General features: G+C 47.0%; 1 protein-coding gene across 5 annotated transcripts in view; it reads right to left on the bottom strand.

Moving 5' to 3' along the window:
- The window catches only part of aatkb (apoptosis-associated tyrosine kinase b), a 497,277-nt gene that overhangs the window by 45,492 nt on the left and 427,654 nt on the right, over nt 1-24,131 (bottom strand). For all 5 annotated transcript variants that reach the window (XM_070857818.1, XM_070857819.1, XM_070857817.1 and 2 more), the window contains 2 exons: nt 7,495-7,582; nt 931-1,064 (listed from right to left, as the gene is read on the bottom strand). In XM_070857818.1, coding sequence (XP_070713919.1) covers nt 931-1,064; nt 7,495-7,582 — 222 coding nt within the window. The remainder of the gene's footprint in view (nt 1-930; nt 1,065-7,494; nt 7,583-24,131) is intronic.

Below are 24,131 nucleotides of genomic sequence, written 5' to 3' on the forward strand. Positions count from 1 at the left end.
GGTTCAAAACGAAGGAGAGAAAATAAGCTTTTGAGAATCATCATCGACTTTTAACTTAAATTTAATTAGCGAAAAGCAGTCATTTCTTCTAACTTTGGCTCACAGAACACAGTGCAATACCAGTGTGCCAGTCACTGCAACAGGATCACGTCTGTCTGAGTCATCTGCAGATATACTTTCTATTGAATCAGCTGCAGCGCTGAATAATGGCCTGTAGGCTGCGCTGTGCCGAATTAAAGTTCCCTTACTTACATCCTTTTGTAAAGACAGGGCCCAAAGGTTTTGCATTCGAAAGCGATGTCTGCTTTTTAGATTTTGATTGTGAAATTAGTCCAATCAATGAAATTTAACTGGCCATTCCCTTTCCAAAAAGCACTTGGTATTAATGAAGATGTGAAAAACACGGGGGTGAATTTCCTCCGAGGGGGGTGTCCCCGCCGAAGTTACGGCGGCCCAACAGGAAAACATTGCAGGGAAATTCGCCCCTCCCCACCGCCCCCACGACATTGCCCTCTGCTCCGATACTTTGCCCCTGCTTCTCTGACCCACGGGAAACAGGCCATGGTTAAATGCCGGCTGCTCAACTCTCAAAAGACACTTTTCAATATTCAACCCACATACATTTAGTTTATTAACCTATCACGGCTAACCCCCCCCCTCCCTGACAGATAAAGTACATTATCAATATGTAAAAATAATTACCCCTATATGAAATAACCGACGCACCATTTCTGTAGAATGCTAACAAACGATTTTTTAAAATGCAGAACAGATTGCGCTGAACCGTACAATTCCCCAAACCTTAAATCGAGAAGGCAGCTCATAAAAGAGCAATATATAAAGGCTCAAATCCTGACTGTCATCGAATTTTAATATTAAACTTGCGCTGGGTAAGCATGGGACGTTTGCAGCGTGCAGACAGCATCCTACCTGTGTATGTAATTATGCTTGTGGAGACACTGGAGGCCTGAGGTAATCTCGCATGCCATTCTCTGCAGAGTCGAGGGGTCAGGGGCCAGTTCGTCAGCTGCACTGTGAGTCCTCAGATAACCCTTTAAATCACCCTTCAAAAACAGAGCAGTAAAAGATTAGGATTAATCAGTTTTGCCAGTCAGTTATATTAATAGGAAATAAACACCGGATATCGGAATGGTGACGCACATCAATATCTTGTACTCCTTTTCTATTTCCTCTGCAGTTTTGTTTATTTCCTCCTGGTTATCATAAAGCTTCCTTGTTGGTGGCAACAATGGCGGAGTAATGGTTTGAAGAGGGGAGGAGGCAGTGTGGGATTGCATAGGATATACGGCACAGAAACAGGCCATTCGGCCCAACCAGTCCATGCCGGCATTTACGCTCCACTCCAGCCTCCTCCCGTCTTTCCTCATCTAACTGTGCTGTAAGTTTCTGTGAATCTGTAAAACTCCCCTGTTCCTCTTCAGAATAATCCACCCGAGAGGACAGACGGGGCCTCGGTTTAACGTCTCATCCGAGAGACGGCACCTCCGGCAGTGCGGCACTCCCTCAGCACTGCATTTAGATTTATGTGCTCAAGTCCCTAGTGTGGGACTTGAACCCACAACCTTCTGACTCAGAGGCGAGAGAGTGCTACGCACTGAGCCACGAAAGAGTGAAGTGAAAAGTAAATGCGGGGGGGGGCGGTGTGGGGAGAAGAGTGCGTTCCTAAAGGGAATGGGAATAAGCCATGTGCCTCTCCTGCACTCTCTTGTAATTACTTTTATACTCTAGAAGGTAGTATTTTTTTCTGTAAAATAACCTGCTATTTTCAGGGATTGAACATGTCCTGTGATTGTCTATTTACTGCCAAGTTCCCACCTTGGCTAGGGGGTAGGACTCTCGCCTCTGAATCAGAAGATTGTGGGCTCAGGGCCCACTCCAGAAATGTAAGCATATAATCCAGGCTGACAACTCAGTGCTGAGGGAGTGCTGCACTGCCGGAGGTGCCAGTTGCTGAGGACGAGACGTTAAACCAAGGCCCCTTCTTGGGGTGGATGTGCACGAACCCGTGGCACTATTCGAAGAAGATCAGAGGAAGTTCCCCCCCCCCCCCCGAGTGCCCTGGTCAACATTTAACATCGCTAAAAAGACAATGAGCTGGTTATTATCTCATTGCTGTTTGCTCTGCACAAACCGGCTGCAACCTTTCCCCACATCACAACAATGACGACGTTATAAATGTGTGTTCTTTCTTTCGAGCATTAATTGGCAGCATCACAAGTCTCTGCACAGGTGAACTGCTGTAAGCGGAGTGCTGTACGAGTTACTTCACAGAGAGAACATATGTACTGTAATAAAAAGATGCAATTATAGTAAAAATACATTGTGCGCTTTGAATGTTTTGAGGTAGCTGAATTTTTTGTGTGCGAAATATACCCAATGAAAAATTAATTGGTGTTACAATGGCAGCAGCACAGACTGTCTGTCATCCTCTTGACCGGACATGTCAGTGACATGCTGCAGCAGAGGCAATATTTTATACAAATGTTCATCTCTCAGATGCAATTAATAGTTGGGTTCAATAAAACTCAATTGATTATATATTATGATAAATGCTCTCACCGGCATTTTATAAATCAATTTATGTCTAAACATCTTTTTAAAGTGCTTAGCTTTTCTGCTGTATTTAACTGTAATGGTTCCTGGTACTTTATTGTCGGCTGCTTCCAGTACTTACATTGAAAAATTATTTTGACCTTTTTTTGGGGGGGGGTGAGCTGTCATGACAAGACAGAGCCACCAGGAGGCACAGCGTATCCAGATTAATCATTCTTTGTACCACTAATCGTGAGATGTGCGTTTTAAGAGATCACTGGTTCAACTCTTTTTATTTAATAAGCTATTTCAAAACAAATCTGGTTGAATTTACTGGAGGCAGTCAGCCTGCTCATTAGATTAGAAGTTTTTTTAGTGTGTTAGGCTGGAAGAACTGTAGACTTTGATATAGTGTTTGCTGACCCATTGTTTTAACAATTCGCACTGGTCAGCCATAAACAGGCGTTTAAACACAAACTAATTGATGCTAAAGCAGCTGCTCGCAATGCACCTGTACTAAACCCTTTCCCTTGCTCCAGATAAAAAGAAACACATAGATGTGTTGGATTTGCACAGTCAGGCTCTCAGGGTTTGAAAGAAAATATTACCCGGCAACATTTAAGGTGGGACTCTTGATCAACACGGAGCTGACCAAATCTCCCACCTCCAAACATTAATCTCTGTTTGTGATGCTGACTGATCTGCTGTGCATTTCCACCAATTTCAGCTTTTCTTCCCCTTCACAGGCCCAAAGGGTCCTTACTGCTAGGGGGATCAAGGGGTATGGCGAGAAAGCAGGAATGGGGTACTGAAGTTGAATGTTCAGCCATGAACTCATTGAATGGCGGTGCAGGCTAGAAGGGCCGAATGGCCTACTCCTGCACCTATTTTCTATGTTTCTATGTTTCTATATTTAGTATCACCAGTAAATACAACAACAACTTGTATTTATATAGCACCTTTAACGTAGTGAAACGTCCCAAGGTGCTTCACAGGAGAGTTATGAGACAGCAACAAAAATTTGACATTGAGCCGCATAAGGAGAAATTAGGGCAAGTGACCAAAAGCTTGGTCAAAGAGGTAGGTTTTAAAGAGCGTCTTGAAGGAGGAAAGAGGGCTAGAGAGGCGGAGGGGTTTAGGCAGGGAGTTCCAGAGCTTGGGGTCTAGGCAACAGAAGGCATGGCCACCAATAGTTGAGCGATTACAATCAGGGATGCTCAAGAGAGCAGAATTTGAAGAGCGCAGACATCTCGGGGGGTTGTGGGGCTGGAGGAGATTACAGAGATAGGGAGGGGCGAGGCTATGGAGGGATTTGTAAAGAAGGATGAGATTTTTAATAGGGGTGATGGGTGAGCGGGGCTTGATGCGAGTTAGGGCACGGGGCGGCCGAGTTTTAGATCACCTCGATTCTCCGTAGGGTAGAATGTGGGAAGCCAGCCAGGAGTGTGTTGGAATAGCCAAGTCTAGTGGCAACAAAGGCATGGAGGAGGGCTTCAGATTTGGATATATTTCAGATTAATGTGTTTTTTAAAAAAAAGTTACCTTAAGAAAGCCATTGTCAGAATGCATCTAAATCATTAGTACAAGTTACACAGAGAGCGAATGTCGCCAGGCACTTCTCTCATTATGTTCAAGGTGCCACACATAAGCACAAGTAGTTGTTGTAAAATTCGATGCCAATATTTTCACAGAGCTTCTACAGGTGCCTGAAATATGTTTGCTCCACTGGAGAAGTCATAAAAAGAACCCCCAGCATCTTATAGTGTGAACGCAGACTGAGACTCGTGGCGTTCCTCAGTCCAGCTTAGCTGCGTGCTGTTGACCGTGTTCCAGATGCCTCAACTTTGACCTTTCAATGTGCACACGATATCCATGTCCAAATGCTGTCCTAATGAGGTTATCACTTGATGAGTGAATGTTGTCTTGGTAAGTGGAAAAAGGAAGCTTTAAACAACAAGTGTTGAATGTCTCTCCTGCTCTCTTTTAACTCCAAAGGGGCTTCCTGGGAATGCTGTCAAATCCCAGTGGCAGCTGCTTGCGATTCCGTCATTACACTTTTACTCTCATCCTAGTCTTAAAGCAACGCCCTATTACTTGTCAACATTTCAATCAGGAACGTAATAACTATCACAGGACATCTTTATCTATCCGGACTTTGTATTAAAAAAAAAGCTATCTTGCGCTCTACAGTTCTCAGGATGATGTACGATAAGGCTTAAAGATCAGGTAGGCTCATGTGAGAACATAAGAAATAGGAGCAGGAGTAGGCCATTTGTCCCCTTGAGCCTGCTCTGCCATTCAATACGATCATGGCTGATCTGATCTTGGGCTCAGCTCCACTTCCCTGCCCACTCCCCATAACCCTTCACTCCCTTATCATTGAAAAATCTGTCTATCTCCACCTTAAATACATTCAATGAGCCAGTCTCCTCTCTGAGGCAGAGAATTCCACAGATTTATGATCCTCTTGAGAGAAGAAATTCCTCCTCATCTCAGTTCTAAATGGGCGACCCCTCATTCTCAAACTATGTTCCCTAGTTCTGGTATATGTACGCCAAATACAATCCCCCCTTTTTACTTGTATTTTCCACAGATCATGGGCACGAGCAACGAGAAGGGATCAACACCCCAGGGTCACCTCCCCTTTAAGGCTTATTCAGCCAGGGCAATGATTTCTGGTTCCCGTACCCGATATAAGTGACCCTCCAACCTCCCCAAAACAGCCAGAGGAGGCAGAAGGACAAACAGATGTGTGTACCTCCGCACAAAAACCCCACTTTCCTCCTTTTTAGTTAAAGCTGAAAATGAGACCAAGGTCAATATTTATCCTCCAAGTATCTTCCTGGTTTTGGCCAATTATTTTGAGGCTCTTCCATTTTAGATGGCACAGAGTGGACAGGGAGATGCTTTAGTGAGGTCGGATGCGGTGATCTCTTTGGAACAATCGGTGTGTCGTCCCTCTGGAAACTCAGCACTTTGCCGATTGGCCTATCGGGTTCCACAGACTATGACACCAATAGGGAAAGCACATCACCCTCCGCTGGCCAACAGGCTAATGCTCTGGGTTGCCGTGGCACCAGAAGTGCTGGTTTTGAGGGGGCTTGACAAGGGGAGATGCGGAGAGGATGTTTCCCCTCGTGGGGGAATCTAGAACTAGGGGGCATAGTTTCAGAATAAGGGGTCGCCCATTCAAGACGGAGATGAGGGGGAATTTCTTCTTTCAGAGGGTCGTGAATCTATGGAATTCTCTGCCCCAGAGAGCTGTGGAGGCTGGGTCATTGAATATATCCAAGGTGGAGGTAGACAGATTTTTGAACGATAAGGGAGTGAAGGGATATGGGGAACAGGTAGGAAAGTGGAGTTGAGGCCATGATCAGATCAGCCATGATCTTATTGAATGGCGGAGCAGGCTCAAGGGGTCAGATGGCCGACTCCTGCTCCAATTTCTTATGTTCTTACATTAACCTGTGAGATACCAAATTCTGATCGCATGCTGGGACTGTGGGCCCAAGACGCAACCTTCATTGGCGATCTGACAACCCTTCGACGGAAGAATTAATGTCGACCATTATGGAGCTGGGTTTCAGCTCAACATCTAGAAGGTTTTGTCAATAGGTCTGCGTGAAATCAGGATCATCTTCCTTCTCTTGCCCCAGATTGATTTCTGCTGTTGACCTTTGATCTTCTGCATGGAAAATGAGTAAAACTATTGGGGCAGATATAAAATCCCTTTTTGTCCAGAGATGCTGTTTCAATCTGAAAGTTCTTACAACACGGGCTTGTGTGTTTAATAAGTGAGAGGAGGAAGACAGGACTTTTTGATATCTGTATTATATTTAAATATCTTCCTGTTGTCATGATTTTTGGTCATGGTTGCATGTCAACATTTAGGGTTTCGTACACCGCCCGTTACCGCGCGGGGGAGGCGGCTAATGGGTGGCAAATGCCTACCATCGTCGGTAAGCAGCATCGACACCGCGCCCTACATTCAGTCGGCTCTTTGGCAGAGGCACCAAGAGGCAACGCTGTGCCGGCTAACGCCACCCGCGTGGTGACGTCATCCAGCGCACAACGTCTCTTGGACGCCTCTGTCGCGACATTTGCTTTGTACGGCTGCCGTTCCGACGGGCGGCCGTACAGCCGGGAGAAAGCTGTCATAAAAGAGTGGATCTCGGGCGGAATGGCCCAGAAAGGAAGGTAAATTTTTCTCTTTATTTATTTCTGCATGTGTTCATGAGTTTTAAGAGTGGGGGAAGTGTGTGTGGGGATCGGAGAAGTTTTAGCTATTTCATTTTTCTTCCCGGTTTTTGTTATCTAGTCCGGCGGCAGCCTCCCGCGGGGGAAATCCAGTCGGCCTCCTGAGCCCCCCGCCCGAGGAGGAGTGTGCAACGCCACTTTTTAGCGCTGCTCTCTCATTTTTGGGGTGTAAAAACTGAATTTAGGACTTTGAGGCTGCGCCTAACGCCCAGCGCTGAAATCAGCACTCACTGCCTCAAGAATGGCGGAAACCCCATTTCAACCCCTTAACATTTTAGCTGCCGACCTAATCAGTTGAAATGGGGCATCCTTAAGTGAAAGGTTTGGGTTACTGGCTGTGGCCACTGGGTGGCCCTGCCTGTGGCTGCTCTTCAACACACCATCGTATCCCCCCCGACTCACCACGAGCGATGCCGTGGGCAGTCCACTCCGGCATTCTAAACGCAAGTAAAGGAGGGAGACTGCGGCCAGCAACGACCAGGGTACCTGTCCACATCCGCGCCGTTCCTGCTAAACTGCCACCGCACACAGCGCCACTGAGGGGATGAAATCAGAGCTCGGTCGACGGCCGTTACCGACACTCTCGCGAGTCCGCGCGTCACCGGGTGCAGCAAAGATAGCGTCGCTCGGGTGAAACATTGGATCCTCTGCGGTAACAAGCTCCCAGAACTCGTGCGTACTCACCAGCTGACAGAACTCCATGACCAGGAGATAAGGCGTCGCCTCCGTAAACTGGGCCAGGCACTGAAGCAGATTGCGATGCTGCAGGCTCCTGTACAAACAATATTGCTGCGAAATGTTAGCGAGTGGAACGTTACAGTCTTAAGCCACTTACAGAGCAACTCACCGGGCACTGAACCTCTTTCGTAGCTTTCGAATATGGCACTCCCCCAGCAGAAGGGAGGATGTTTCCCCCTGGGCTGCAGAGTCTAGAACCAGGGGTCACAGTCTCAGAATAAGGGGTCGCCCATTTTGGGACTGAGATGAGGAGAAACGTCTTCACTCAGAGGGTGGTGAATCTTTGGAATTCTCTACCCCGAAGGGCTGTGGATGCTCAGTCATTGAGTATATTCAAGACAGAGATCAATAGATTTCTGAATATTAAGGGAATCCAGGGATATGGGGCAACTGCAGGAAAGTGAAGTTGAGGGGGAAGATCAGCCATGATCTTATTGAATGGCGGAGCAGGCTCGAGGGGCCGAATGGCCTACTCCTGCTCCTAACTCTTATGTAAGTCTTGCAAGCTTAACATTCTGAATGTTAAGAATCCACCTGTGGCACCATGAAAATTGACATTTACAATCACCCCGACGACTGATGGGTTAAGAACATATTTGAAGATTAACAAAAGGCACTGGGCTAACAACTTAAAGTGATTGGACAAAGAAATATCATACAAAAGCTTGGGAAAGACTGATTTTGTTTGTCTGTAGCCCGTCGGTGCCCTCTCGCCACTGCATTTCACAGCTAATGTACAGATTATTTAAAAAAACCTGCAATGGCATGGTGTAAAGTCGACCGCTGTGGCTTTCGATTTGCCCGGCGTGTGCCAGAGAGACGCCAGGCAAATCGAAATACCGGAGGCGCCAGGCATTTGAAAGAGAAACGGAAAATGAAGCATATATTCTACGGGTCAGTCAGCATTTGACATTGAAGGGACAGAAGAGGTGAAGGTTTCGGTTGGGAAGCATTTGCAAGAAGACCTTGCTGGGCATGGTGTCACTGAGAGACCCTTGGGTGGAAATATCCATAGCGCGAGAGAGAGCACGCTGTCCCGTACAAGCACTATTTACTTTTTTGCCCCGCTCACCCATCACCCACTGTGTGCTCGCTGACCTACACTGGCTCCCGGTTAAGCAACGCCTCGATTTCAAAATCCTCATCCTTGTTTACAAATCCCTCCATGGCCTCGCCCCTCCCCACCTCTGTAATCTCCTTCAGCCCCACAATCCCCCCCGAGATGTCTGCGCTCCGCTATTTCTGCCCTCTTGAGAGCATCCCTGATTATAATCGCTCAACCATTGGTGGCCGTACATTCTGTTGCCTGGGCCCCAAGCTCTGGAACTCTCTGCCTAAACCTCTCTACCTCTCTTTCCATCTTCAAGGCGCTCCTTAAAACCTACCTCTTTGACCAAGCTTTTGGCCACTTGCGTTAATTTCTCCTAATGTGGCTCGGTGTCAATTTTTGTAATCTCACAATACTCCTGTGAAGCACCTTGGGACGTTTCACTTCGTTAAAGGTGCTATATAAATACAAGTTGTTGTTGTTTCAGGTCGATGACCCTTCGTCAGAATTGGAAAAAGTTTGAGATGTAACAGGTTATATTGGTGGACCTGTAAGGCGATTATAGTCGGAAACTGGTAATCGCTTGAAGTTTAAAAAAAACATTTCTTCTCAGTATTTGGGTGACTGTGACAAGGCTACAATTATAGCCCATCCCGAGATGCCCTGAGAGGGATGTAAAAGATCCCACGGCACATTTCGAAGAAGAGCAGGGGATTTATCCCCGGTGTCCTGGCCAATATTTATCCCTCAATCAACTTAACAAAAACAGATTTTCTGGTCATCATCACATTGCTGTTTGTGGGAGCTTGCTGTGTGCAAATTGGCTGCTGCATTACAACAGTGACTACACTCCAAAAGTACTTTATTGGCTGCAATGCGCTTTGGGACATCCTGAGGTCATGAAAGGCGCTATATAAATGCAAGTCTTTATTTTTATTTCTGTGTTAATGGGTATCTGCGAATAAAACCCATTTGGTTGCTTGATTTTTTAAAAATTCGTTGCTGGAATGTGAGCGTTGCTGGCAAGGCCAGTATTTATTGCCCATCCTTAATTGCCCTTGAGTGGCTTGCTAGGCCATTCCAGGGGGCAGTTAAGAGTCAGCCACGTTGCTGTGGGTCTGGAGTCAAAGATATGCCAGACTGGGTAAGGACGGCAGATGAACTACTTACAATCTATATTAACGACTTGGAAGAAGGGACTGAGTGTAACGTAGCCAAGTTTGCTGATGATACAAAGGTGGGAGGAAAAGCAATGTGTGAGGAGGACACAAAAAATCTGCAAAAGGACATAGGCAGGCTAAGTGAGTGGGCAAAAATTTGGCAGATGGAGAATAATGTTGGAAAGTGTGAGGTCATGCACTTTGGCAGAAAAAAATCAAAGAGCAAGTTATTATTTAAATGGAGAAAGATAGCAAAGTGCCGCAGTACAGCGGGACCTGGGGGTACTTGTGCATGAAACAAAAAAGGATAGTATGCAGGTACAGCAAGTGATCAAGAAGGCCAATAGTATCTTGGCTTTTATTGCAAAGGGGATGGAGTATAAAAGCAGGGAAGTCTTGCCACAGCTATATAAGGTATTGGTGAGGCCACACCTGGAATACTGCATGCTGGTTTGGTTTCCATATTTATGAAAGGATATACTTGCTTTGGAGACAGTTCAGAGAAGGTTCACGAGGTTGATCCCGGGGATGAGGAGGTTGACTTATGAGGAAAGGTTAAGTAGGTTGGGCAGGTTGGAATTCAGAAGAATGAGAGGTGATCTTATCGAAACGTATAAGATTATGAGCGGGCTTGACAAGGTGGATGTAGAGAGGATGTTTCCACTGATGGGGGAGACTAGAACTAGAGGGCACAATCTTAGAATAAGGGGCCGCCCATTTAAAACAGAGATGAGGAGAAATGTCTTCTCTCAGAGGGTTGTAAATCTGTGGAATTCGCTGCCTCAGAGAGCTGTGGAAGCCGGGACATTGAATACATTTAAGACAGAAATAGACAGTTTCTTAAACGATAAGAGGATAAGGGGTTATGGGGAGCGGGCAGGGAAGTGGAGCTGAGTCAATGATCAGATCAGCCATGATCTTATTGAATGACGGAGCAGGCCTACTCCTGTTCCTATTTGTTATGTTCTTATTTCCTTCCCTAAAGGACATTAGTGAACCAGATGGGGTTTTACAACAATCCAGTAGTTTCATGGTCACCATTACTGACTAGCTTTTTAATTCCAGATTTATTTAATTAACTGAATTTAAATTCCCCAGCTGCCGTGGTGGGATTTGAACTTGTGTCTCCAGCTCGTTAGTCCAGGTCTCTGGATTACTGGTCCAGTGACGTACCCGCTAATCCATCAAAGTGTCAGGTGTTATCGATTTGAACTGTCTTCTGAAATGAAGGGGGCGCTCTGTGGAAATCCTGCAGAGTTATATTCCTCACCCACAGCATGCCACCCCAGATTACTTTGCACACAATGACTCGCTTCTGATCATGTGAAGCTCGAACTTATGAGAGCTGGCTTTTGTGTTGGGAAAAGTGCAAAGTGATATACCTTGGTAGAAAGAATGAGGAGAGGAAATATAAACTAAAGGGTACAATCCTAAAGGGGGTGCATGAACAGAGAGACCTGGGGTATATGTGCACAAATCGGTGAAGGTGGCAGAGCCAGTTGAGAAAGCGGTTAAAAAGGCTTATTGGATACTGGGCTTCATAAATAGAGGGGAGTACAATAGCAAGGATGTTATGATGAACCAATATAAAACACTGGTTCAGCCTCAACTGGAGTACTGTGTCCAATTCTGGGCACCACAATTTAGGAAGGATATGTAGGCCTTAGAGAGGGTGAAGCAAAGATTTAGGAGCATGATTCCAGGGATGAGGGACTTCAGTTACGTGGATAGACTGCAGAAGCTGGGGTTGTTCTCCTTACAGCAGAGAAGGTTGAGAGGAGATTTGATCGAGGTGTTCAAAATAATGAGGGGTCCAGAGTAGAGAGAGAGAAACTGTTCCCATTGGCGGAAGGGTGGAGAACCAGAGGAGACAGAGTTAAGGCGATAGGCAGAAGAACCAAAGGCGACATGAGAAAAAACTGTTTGACGCAGCGAGTGGTTAGGATCTGGAATGTGCTGCCTGAGAGGGTGGTGGAGGCAGACTCAATCGTGGCTTTCAAAAGGGAAGTGGATAAAGAAAATTGGAAGGAAAAATATTTACAGGGCTACGAGGAAAGGGCGGGGGAGTGGGACTAGCTGAGGTGCTCTTGCAGAGAGCCGGCACGGGCTCGATGGGCCGAATGGCCTCCTTCTGTGCTGTAACAGTTCTATGATTCTATGACACAAGAAAAAGTATCTGAAGAAGTCAGAATCATAAACAAACATTTACTGCGCCCATTGCTTATACGATATTGTGCTTTTTCAAACCAGGGTCTCTACCTTAGACACGGAGAACTGACACAGGGATATGGTGCAACGCCACAACATGGGAGGGACAGTAAACACCAAGTTGCTTTCGGGTATCCCTGGCGCATGGCTCAGAGGTCACTGAGGGGGCATGTTGTCCATTTAACCATACTTGGTGCAAGGCCCTGCCGAGATTCTGTCCCACTCAGGATAAATTTCAGAGTACGGTGAATGCCCTGGGGGATTCCTCTGTCTGCCAACCAAACCGCCCGCCGCCACCCACACCTTGTCAAAGGGACATGTCTGGACGAGTTCCTGGGCATCCTCAGCCCACCCTTTAAACATCTCTGACATTACTGGAGAGCTGGCCTTAGTCCGGTTGAACCCCTCAGGCAAGGCCCCCAAACCCTTCCTGCCAAACCGGAGGGGATCAATTGCCTTCAAAGAAAAAGTCATAACTGGCTCCACTGGGAGTGGCTGATGTCGAGAATTTTTCTGGTTACTGCGGCAATCCTGGGCCTTCTTTCCTCTGTCAGGACGGCATGGTAACCCTCTGACCTTGCAACAACACCACCGACTTGTATTTATATAGCGCCTTTAATGTAGTCAAATGTCCCAAGGCGCTTCACAGGAGTGTTATGAGATGAAAAATTTTACACCGAGCCACACAAGTAGAAATTAGGGCTGGTGACCAAAAGCTCGGTCAAAGAAGTAGGTTTAAAGGAGCGTCTTGAAGGAGGTAAGAGAGGTAGAGAGGCGGTTAGAAATTAGGGTTACCTGAAAATTATACTGTTGTGTATCTGTAAAGCATGCACTCCCATGTTCCGCCACCAGGGAGTGCATCCCCTGAAGTCCCAATGGATCCCAGCATCCCTTGGGAGCAATGTTCATAAATTAACTGCAACTGTGTTTGTGAGCAGAAATGTACAGGGCAGAAACCACGAGTCTGCAACTGCCAGCAGGCCTCAGGTGACCCAGATGACTCAAGAGTCCGCAACAAAGGATGAATTCAAGGCAATTCACACCTTGTTGGCGTTGTGGAGGCTTCCATTCAGCCTATTTATACCGCTTCAAAGGGTATGTTTGCAAGAGCTGTGGAACAATGGGGCACCTCCAATGAGCTTGCAGACGAGCTGCAAGGTCGGCAAAATCTGCTAACCACCACATGACAGAGAAAGATCGGTCCATGGTGGATCAAAGCAATTTCAAGCCTCAGAGAGAGGAGGCAGATGCTAAAGTATACGGGGTGCACACATTTTCGATGAAATGTCCACCTATAATGCTAAATGTAAAATTGAATGGCTTACCTGTAGTCATGGAACTGGACACTGGCGCTAGCCAATCCATCATGAGTAAAAAGATATTTGAGAGACTGTGGTGCAACAAGGCACTCAGACTAGCCGTGAGCCCCATCCACATGAAACTGAGAACATACACCAAAGAGTTTATCACTGTCCTGGGCAGCGCCATGGTCAAGGTCACCTATGAGGGCACGGTGCACGAACTGCCACTCTGGATTGTCCAGGACGATGGCCCCATACTGCTTGGAAGGAGCTGGCTGGGTAAAATCCACTGGAACTGGGATGACATCCGAATGCTATCACATGTCGATGAGGCCTCATGTACACAGGTTCTAAACAAATTTCCTTCCCTTTTTGAACCAGGCTTGGGAAACTTTTCTGGGGCGAAGGTGCGGATCCACTTGGTCCCAGAGGCACGACCCATTCACCACAAGGTGCGAGCGGTACCTCACATGATGAGGGAGAGAGTGGAAATTGAGCTGGACAGGCTGCAACGCGAGGGCATCATCTCTCGAGTGGAATTCAGCAAGTGGGCCAGCCCGATTGTTCCAGTACTCAAAGGTGATGGCATGGTCAGGATTTGCGGCGATTATAAAGTAACTATTAATCGATCCTCGCTACAGGACCAATACCCGCTACCTAAGGCAGACGACCTATTTGCGACGCTGGCAGGAGGCAAGACATTCACCAAGCTCGACCTGACTTCGGCCTACATGGCGCAGGAGCTGGAGGAGTCTTCGAAGGGCCTCACCTGCATCAACACGCACAAGGGACTGTTCATCTACAACAGATGCCTGTTTGGAATTCGATCGGCTGCAGCGATCTTCCAGAGAAACATTGAGAGTCTACTCAATTCAGTACCACACACGGTGGTTTTTCAGGACGACATATTGGTCACGGGTCGGGGCATCGTTGAGCATCTACAAAACCTGGAGGAGGTCCTCCAGCGACTGGATCGCGTAGGCCTGCGGCTGAAGAGGTCGAAATACATCTTCATGGCAACAGAAGTGGAGTTTTTGGGGAGAAAGATTGCGGCGGATGGCATTCGGCCCACAGACGCCAAGACAGAGGCTATCAGGAACGTGCCCAGGCCACAGAACGTCACGGAGCTGCGGTCGTTCCTGGGACTCCTCAACTATTTTGGTAACTTCCTACCAGGGTTAAGCACCCTCTTAGAGCCCTACATGTGTTATTGCGTAAAGGTGAGAACTGGGTATGGGGAAAAAAAAACAAGTAATTGTTTGTGAGAAAGCCAGAAACATTTTAGGCTCCAACAAGCTGCTTGTATTAGATAACCCATGTAAAAGACTTGTGCAAAAGATGCATGTGATGCGTCGTCGTACGGAGTTGGGTGTGTATTACAACAAGCTAACGTTGCGGGGAAGTTGCAACCTGTCACCTATGCCTCCAGGAGCTTGTCTAAGGCTGAGAGGGCCTACAGCATGATTGAGAAAGAGGCATTAGTGTGTGTGTTCGGGGTAAAGAAAATGCATCAGTACCTGTTTGGCCTCAAATTTGAGCTGGAAACCGATCACAAGCCCCTCATATCCCTGTTCGCTGAAAACAAGGGGATAAATACTAATGCCTCAGCCCGCATACAAAGGTGGGCACTCGCGCTATCAGCGTATAACTATACCATCCGCCACAGGCCAGGCATCGAGAACTGTGCGGATGCTCTCAGTCGACTACCATTGCCCACCATGGGGGTGGAAATGGTGCAGCCTGCAAACTTGTTGATGGTGGCGCAGCCCGCAGACATGTTGATGGTCATGGAAGCGTTTGAAAATGATAAATCACCTGTCACGGCCCGCCAGATTCGGACTTGGACCAGCCAAGATCCACTGTTGTCCCTAGTAAAAAACTGTGTACTGCATGGGAGCTGGGCCAGCATCCCCGTTGAAATGCAAGAGCCAATCAAGCCGTTCCAGCGGCGAAAGGACGAGCTGTCCATTCAGGCAGACTGCCTGTTGTGGGGTAACCGCGTAGTGCTACCCAAAAAGGGCAGGGAGACGTTCATCTCGGATCTCCACAGCACACACCTGGGTATAGTAATGATGAAAGCGATAGTCAGATCCCAAGTGTGGTGGCCCGTTATCGACTCTGACTTAGAGTCCTGTGTACGGCAATGCAGCGTGTGTGCTCAGTTGAGCAACGCGCCCAGAGAGGCACCACTAAGTTTGTGGACCTAGCTCTCCAGACCATGGTCAAGGATCCATGTCGACTATACGGGCCAGTTTCTCGGTAAAATGTTGGTGGTGGATGCTTTTTCAAAATGGATTGAATGTGAAATAATGTCGGGAAGCACCGCCACCGCCACCATTGAAAGCCTGAGGACCATGTTTGCCACCCACGGCCTGCCTGACATACTGGTCAGTGACAACGGGCCATGTTTCACCACTGCCGAATTTAAAGAATTCATGACCCGCAATGGGATCAAACATGTCACCTCGGCCTCGTTTAAATCAGCCTCCAATGGGCAGGCAGAGCGGGCAGTACAAACAATCAAACAGAGCCTTAAACGAGTCACAGAAGGCTCACTCCAAACCCGCCTGTCCCGAGTACTGCTCAGCTATCGCACGAGATCCTACTCGCTCACAGGGGTGCCCCCGGCTGAGCTACTCATGAAAAGGACACTTAAAACCAGACTCTCGCTGGTTCACCCCAACCTGCATGATCAGGTAGAGAGCAGGCGGCAGCAACAAAATGTAAACGATGGTCGCGCCACTGTGTCACGGAAAATTGATCTGAATGACCCTGTGTATGTGCTAAACTATGGACATGGTCCCAAGTGGATCGCGGGCACGGTGATAGCTAAAGAAGGGAATAGGGTGTTTGTAGTCAAACTAGACAATGGACAAATTTGAAGAAAGCACCTGGACCAAACGAGGCTGCAGTTCACAGACTGTCCTGAACAACCCACAGCAGACACCACCTTTTTCGAGCCCACAACACACACCCAAAGGATCAACGACACCACACCGGACCAGGAAATCGAACCCATCACGCCCAACAGCTCAGCAAGGCCAGGCGCACCCAGCAGCCCTGCAGGGCCAACAACACACCAGCCCAGCGAGGGCACAGCCAACACACCAGAACAGACATTTGTACCGAGGCGGTCCACCAGGGAAAGAAAGGCTCCCGACCGCCTCACCTTGGAAATAGTTTTCACTTTGACTTTGGGGGGGAGTGATGTTGTGTATCTGTAAAGCATGCACTCCCATGTTCTGCCACCAGGGAGCGCATCCCCTGAAGTCCCAAGGGATCCCAGCACCCCTTGGGGGCACTGTATATAAGCCGGCCCCTAAGGCCTGTTCCTCACTCTGGAGTGTCTTAATAAAGACTGAGGTCACTGTTACTTTAACCTCCCTGTGTGCAGTCTCATCTGTGTTCGGAACACAATAGATACTGTGATTATTGATTGTACGTTTCTGCTCAAGACAAGTAAAGGATTAATGTATCAGCTATGTTTTACCCGAGAATGCTTAAGTTTCACTTTCCCAAGACAGTGCTTCTAATGAGTTCGATTAGAGAATGCTAACATTTTGACAGTATTTAATTTGGCTAATGAAGACCCAATCTAATGTTTCTGCCATTATTACTAATAACCAATTATAATGCTACGGTAGAATTTGGAGTTTGTTTAGCAGATATTAAAAATTAATTGGGATAAAAGACATAGAATAGAAGAAATGGGAGTTAGGGTATCCATGACAACTGGCTGAAATAAGCTAGTTCTAGCTTGAGCCCTTGATTTAATGGCCGAAGATTGCCCTGAGCCATGCACTGGTTGGAGCAGGGAGGTCAAGGCAGGATGCGATGAGAGACTATAGCTATGAGAGAACCGGGCTTGACAGATGAGAGGGGTCCAGATGGATGGATTAGCTTTCAAAACTATAAACTAGAAAGGTGCTAAATGGTTGTAAAGATCCCTCCTTCAGGGTGGGTTTTCATCGACAAGTGGAGAGAAAGAACTAAAAGTACTATTGGTTAATAAGTTTTTAAGGGAGCCTCCGTAGGTTGAATAGTCCTGTCAATAATTCAATCCCAGGCCGATCCCTAAAAAGAAGATAAGAGTAACTCCATTAGGGCTCATTCAGACATATCGGGGAGGGAGAACCACACGAAGATGAGCTGGTTGAACACTCCTTTGAGAGTGGGCCCCACTCATTGAATTCAACCACTCTTGGGGTTCTAGGAAGAGATGATATATGCTGGAGAACTGCTTGTCACAGTCGTATGCTTTTGCTGTATAACTTGTGAGTTATATTCCGTCCTGAACTCTGAACACACTGTATATCCACCATACTGGTTTGCACTCAAACCTGATTATTAAGGTAACCTGATAGCCTGAAAAGGCGATTTCCTACAGTGGAGAGGTTTAGACAGGGAGTTCCAGAGCTTGGGGCCCAGGCAACAGAAGGCACGGCCACCAATGGTTGAGCGATTATAATCAGGGATGCTCAGGAGGGCAGAATTTGAGGAGCAGTTATCTAGCGAGGGGGTGGGGGGTGCAGTTGTGGGGCTGGAGGAGATTACAAAGATAGGGAGGGGCGAGGCCATGGAGGGATTTGAAAATCAGATGAGAATTTTGAAATCAAAGCGTTGTTTAACCGGAAGCCAATGTAGGTCAGCGAGCACAGGGGTGAAGCCCGTGTGGTGATTGATGTGCAACGGCCACCACACGTTAAAAAAAAATCCACGCACAGGCATCTTCCACCCTTGAGGATGTAGTTCAGGTCCTTCATTGAAACACCTGTGTACTCATCCTTTTTTGGCGTGGAAGCAAGTCATCCTCGTTTTGAGGGATCGCCGATGATAATGATGATGATGGGTGAGCGAGACTTGGTGCGAGTTAGGACACGGGCAGCTGAGTTTGGGATCACCTCAAGTTTACGTAGGGTAGAACGTGGGAGGCCAGCCAGGAGTGCGTTGGAATGGTCAAACCTAGAGGTAATAAAGGCATGGCTAAGGGTTTCAGCAGCGGGCAGATCAGGGCGGGTGTCATTGAGGTGCCCTTGTTGGCACAATGCCCCCCGCTCCCCCTGCCCCGAGATTGCAAATGAACCCTGTACTTGCAATGTGGGATGGGATGTCTGCTCATTTATCACACGCATTGCCCTCCTCTGCTCCGGATCCACTGCAGGGGCAGCCAATCAGGATATTGCTTTAACCAATGATTTAAGCAATTCTCCAGTAACCTTTGCAAACACTTCAAATTTAAAAATAAAATGGGACCAAGATCCAGAATGAGCCTTTCAGTAATTAACTGCTGTTGGCTCACATTCAATGACCCCCTTTTCTTTCCTGTAAGTTATCTCTATATCATTTATAAAATGTAACAGTCAGGAATCCCTTCAGCTGCCAGGAACTTGTCTATTTCCTTAAATGTTCCTGTTCGACAGTTTATTCTACATATCGACAATCCTTTTGCTCAATAAATTCTGTCTGAATTTCCCATTTACTTCAGCATCCGTATCTGAAATCCGTATGTCCCACTTCTGGAATCCCGTGTACCGAAGAGAAACCTATCCCTTTCCAACTTAGGAAGCATCATCGCAGTTTTAACTTTTTTATAAAATATTTTTTTCTGCATTTACAGCAGTGACTACAATTTAAAAGTACTCAAAGCACTTTGGGACATCCTGATTTAGTGCTGTACAAATGCAAGATCTTTCTTCATCAGCCTTCGCCCAAAGTCTTCGATGTGCACTTTTTCTCAGGGTTCCAGCCGAAAGGAATGTTGAGTGATGCAATGCAGCACTGACTGGGCTCACAGGTGACCCAGCCAGTGTGCAGTGCACCAGAAATGCCAATATAAACGAGCTGTTGGCCCAAAGAGGCTGCATGGATACGCTGCACTAAATTCCACGGTAGCTGCATGCAGTAGAACAGAGCCTGGAATTCCAAACCGCTTCTTTCAATAATACCTCCTTTTTTAATCCGCAATTTTTAATGCCAATTTGTTACAATTGGATTGTTTTTAAAAAAAAAAGTTCTGCACTTCAAATAGTAATGCCGTGCCTCTTCCGTTTACAAGTGACCAACAGTGAAAACCCCATGACAGTCCTCGATCATACACTGATCAAGTATCAGGAGCCAACATGACGCAGATGGCCTTTTAGTGAGTTATTAAATATTATTTTTGAAAAAGCAAAGCTTCTTTCACTTCAATCTAGTTTACGCTTTACAGCATCATCTTTTTATTGTTTGGACATTCTACTTAAAAAGGAAAAAAAATGTAATGACATTCATTGATTTCACATCTGACTCTCGGCCTCTCTCTCTCTCTCTCTCTCTGTGGCTCTCCCCTCCCCTCTTCACCTGGGTCCGTCTTATAAAGTGACTGCTTCTCTCTCCCTGTGGTCAGTTCTGACTGATGACCACCAACCGAGACCGTAACCTCTTTTCCCTTCACTGACCCTGACGGACCTGGCTATATATTTCCAGCATTTTTCTTTCTGAGTGCCTTTTTTTCCTCCCCCACCCCCCGGCTCTCAGTTTAACATTTCTCCCTGAACCTGTTTCCTTAATTCGTTTGTATCCATTTACCATTCTGATTTTATTGTTGCAGTTGTTATATTGGGAGTTCCATTTTATTAGCTCATCTGCTTTTTCCCATTTTTGAATCCATTCCTCTCTCTCACTCTCTCTCACACACCCCTGCTTCCTTTCCTTCGCTGCTCACCTCCTGATTGATCCCAAGGAGTTATCTTGTGAAACCATCAGCTCGTCCACTTAGAAAACAGCAGACTGCATCCTCCTGCCTGCAAGCGGCTCCAACTGGTTGCAACCTCACTTGCCGAGCAGTCGTGATGTGTCCTGGGCAATCAAGTAAGTGCACATGGCATGAAATGTGCAGCCTTTATGTTTTTAAGTTAATTTGTTTTAATTGCCGGTGCTTTTAGTGTCCCCCTCCCCTTTTATAGGGGGCACTTGGAAAAAAAAACATTCGATTCTGTGCCAAAAAAAAAAGGCATTGTAAATGTTGGTGTTTCCCCCAGATCGGGGGGCACAGTTTAATGTTTTTCTGTTAACTCCTAAAAGAGTTCAAGGCTGCCTTAATTAAACAGCGGCTTGAGATGCTTCACTATGCATCTCCTTGTCACAGAATCTTAGAATTATACAACACAGAGGAGGACATTCACGCCTGTGCCGGCTCTTTGCTACAGCTATCCAATTAATGCCACTCCTCCCCTGCTCTTTCCCCATAGCCCAATATTTTTTTTTTCCTTCCAAGCATTTATCCAGAGTTGGTATTGAATCTGCTTCCACTGCCCTTTCAGGCAGCGCATCCCAGATCACAACTCGCTGCGTAAAAAAATGTTTCCTCATGTTGCCTCTGGTTCTTGAGCCAATCAGCTTAAATCTGTCTCCTCTGGTTACTCACCCTTCTGCCACTGGGCTTTGTTTCAGTGTCAGCTGTGGCTCAGTGGGCAGCACTCTCGCCTCTGAGTCAGAAAGGTCGTGGGTTCAAGTCCCACTCCAGCGACTTGAGCACCAAAATATCTAGGCTGACACTCCAGTGCAGTGCTGAGGGAGTGCGGCACTGTCGGAGGTGCTGCCTTTTGGATGAGATGTTAAACCGAGGCCCCGTCTGCTCTCTCAGGTGGGTGTAAAAGATCCCACGGCACTATTTCAAAGAAGAGCAGGGGGTGTTATCCCCGGTGGCCTGGCCATTATTCCTCAACCAACATAGCAAAAAAAACAGATTATTTGATCATTATCACATTGCTGTTGGTGGGAGCTTGCTGTGCGCAAATTGGCTGCCACGTTTCCTACATTACAACAGCGACTACACTCCAAAAGTACTTCATTGGCTGTAAAGCGCTTTGAAACGTCCGGTGGTTGTGAAAGGCGCTATATAAATGCAAGTCTTTCTTTCTTTTCTCTATCTACTCTGTCCAGGCCCCTCATGATTTTGAACACCTCTATCAAATCTTCTCTTAACCTCCTCTGCTCCAAGGAGAACCACCCCAGCTTCCACAGTCTATCCACATAACTGAAGTCTCTCATCCCTGGTAACATTCTAGTGAACCTCTTCTGCACCTTCTCCGAGGCCTTGACATCCTTCCTAAAGTGCAGTGGCCAGAAGTGAACACAAAACTACAGCTGAGTCCTCACCAGTGTTTGATAAAGGTTTAGCATAATCATCTGCTTCTCTAGGTGGAAAGTGCGAAGGGACAGGAGGAGTGCATCTTGCCTCGCTGCCCTGTACAGTCGCACACGTTTGTACTGCCACTGTTGTTGGGGAGAACCAGCTGAACTTTAATATTATTAACAATCTCCTGGCTTGTAAAACCAGAACATACCGACACAACACCATTTGCACTGGTGGTTCTGCGGGTTTACACGCTGTCTGTCTGAGCTATACGCGGGAACAGGCCATTCAGCCCCTCGAGCCTGCCCTGCCATTCAATTAGATCATGTCTGGTGTGTATGGCTATACGGATCGAAGAAGCTCCCGGGTCCAACACTTGGTTTGCGCCGGGTTAGTTAACCCAACCCCCGTGGAGGCGCTACACTTCAGCCACAGTTGCCGTCCCTGATTGCTATTCAGTGACTGCCACCACTGTGCGGACAATGAGCGAGGGAAGCATTGACCTGCCTCCAGCATCTTCTCCCAGGATTGACCAAATCCCACTCACCCATCACCCCCTGTGCTCACTGACCTACATCGGCTCCCGGTTAGGCAACGCCTGGATTAAAAAATTCTCATCCTTGTTTTCAAATCCCTCCATGGCCTCGCCCCTCCTCATCTCTGTAATCCCCTCCAGCCCCACAAACCCCCCGAGATCTCTGTGCTCCTCTACTCTCTTGAGCACCCCCAATTTTAATCGCTCCACTATTGGCGGCTGTGCCTTTAGCTGCCAAGGCCCTAAGCTCAGGAATTGCTTCCCTAAACCTCTCCACCTCTCCCTTTCCTCCTTTTAAGATGCTCCTTAAAACCTACCTCTTTGACCAAACTTTTGGTCACCTGCCCTAAAATCTCCTTATGCGGCTCGGTGTCAAATTTTGTTTTATAATGCTCCTGTGAAGCACCTTGGGATATTAAAGTTGCTATGTAAATATAAGTTGTTGTTGCTGCTCAATGTCCAGAGTCACAAAGGAACAGGAGTAGGCCATTCAGCCCCTCGAGCCTGGTCCGCCATTCAATTAGATCATGGCTGATCCGTATCTTAACTCCATCTACCCGCCTTGGTGCCTTATCCTTAATACCCTTGCCTAACAAAAATCTATTCATCTCAGTTTTGTCATTTTCAACTTACCCTCAGCCTCAACAGCTTTTTGAGGGAGAGAGTTCCAAATTTCCACTAGCCTTTGTGTGAAGAGGTGTTTCTTGAATGGCCTGGCTCTAATATTATGGTTATTGCCCCTTGTTCTAGACCAGAGGAAATAGTTTTGCTCTGTTCACCCTATCACATCCTTTAATTATCTTAAACACCTCAATTAGACCATCCCTTAATCTTCCCTTAATAGTCCAGACGTACATGTGAAGATTGGAAAATTGTCCAAGGTGTCTGTGCATACTCGTCACCCACGGACCCAGACCACAGGACAGAACTGGGAGTGGGGTGTGGGGGGGGTCGGTGGGGGGGGGTTGAGGGTGGGGGGGGGGAAGAGGAGAGAATTGGCAGACAACACAGGAACTATGGTGAAAACAACGCTGACTGATGACGCATCCTGGGATCCCTGTACTTTGCTCGTCACAAACCAGCCTTCCCTCCTTCCGAAGGCGGGAAAGTCAAACCGGAATATCGATCAGGTGAGGTGGTCATTTCAGGTAATGCGTCCTATTTGGGAGCCCATTCCTGTAATAGCTAGAGCACCGTTACAATATCAAGATTGATGCATTTAATTAAAAGCAAACACCTCAGCTAACTGTGGCGATGCAAACCATTGACGGAAACATGTCTCGGAGCATAGATGGCAATCAGCTACAAGCCTGCTGTACAGGAGATCTTTGTGTCACCAGGACGTGAGGTTAAGAGATCAAGGGAAGAACAGAAACATAGAAACATAGAAAATAGGTGCAGGAGTAGGCCATTCGGCCCTTCGAGCCTGCACCACCATTCAATATGATCATGGCTGATCATGCAATTTCAGTACCCCACTCCTGCTTTGATCTCTTTAGCCGTAAGGGCCACATCTAACTCCCTTTTGAATATATCTAACGAACTGGCCTCAAGAACTTTCTGTGGTAGAGAATTCCACAGGTTCACAATTCTCTGAGTGAAGAAGTTTCTCCTCATCTCAGTCCTAAATGGCTTACCCCTTATCCTTAGAGTGTGACCCCTGGTTCTGAACTTCCCCAACATCGGGAACATTCTTCCTGCATCTAACCTGTCCAATCCCGTCAGAATTTTATATGTTTCTATGAGATCCCCTCTCATTCTTCTAAATTCCAGTGAAGTCGATCCAGTCTTTCTTCATATGTCAGTCCTGCCATCCCGGGAAGCAGAATGGAACAGGTTAGCGATACTATCGCAATTCTGCAACTGGTGAACTTGTTGCCACCAATTTGCTTGACTTGTCCCAGTGACCGATATAGCAGTGTATCCCAGATGTATAGATGGTGACACATCTTTCAACCCGCCCAGTAACTCATTGGATCGTTTCACAGTCTGCTGCAGACGCTCATCGGCATGCCCACACGCCCCTCAATGTAAACAGCGGTGATAGCATTTAACAAACAAATTAGGAAATTATATCAGTAATTATAAGCTGAGCTCCCCCTCAGGTTCAGACATGTTTTGGAACTACATTGAAGAAATTGTGGCGCAGCACATCTTCGAAACCTGCTGCCAACACCCTGATGACTAAACAAGTTTATCCAACAGGCAGTCATGC

Source organism: Pristiophorus japonicus, chromosome 16 (assembly GCF_044704955.1).
Source record: "Pristiophorus japonicus isolate sPriJap1 chromosome 16, sPriJap1.hap1, whole genome shotgun sequence".
NCBI lineage: Eukaryota > Metazoa > Chordata > Chondrichthyes > Pristiophoridae > Pristiophorus > Pristiophorus japonicus.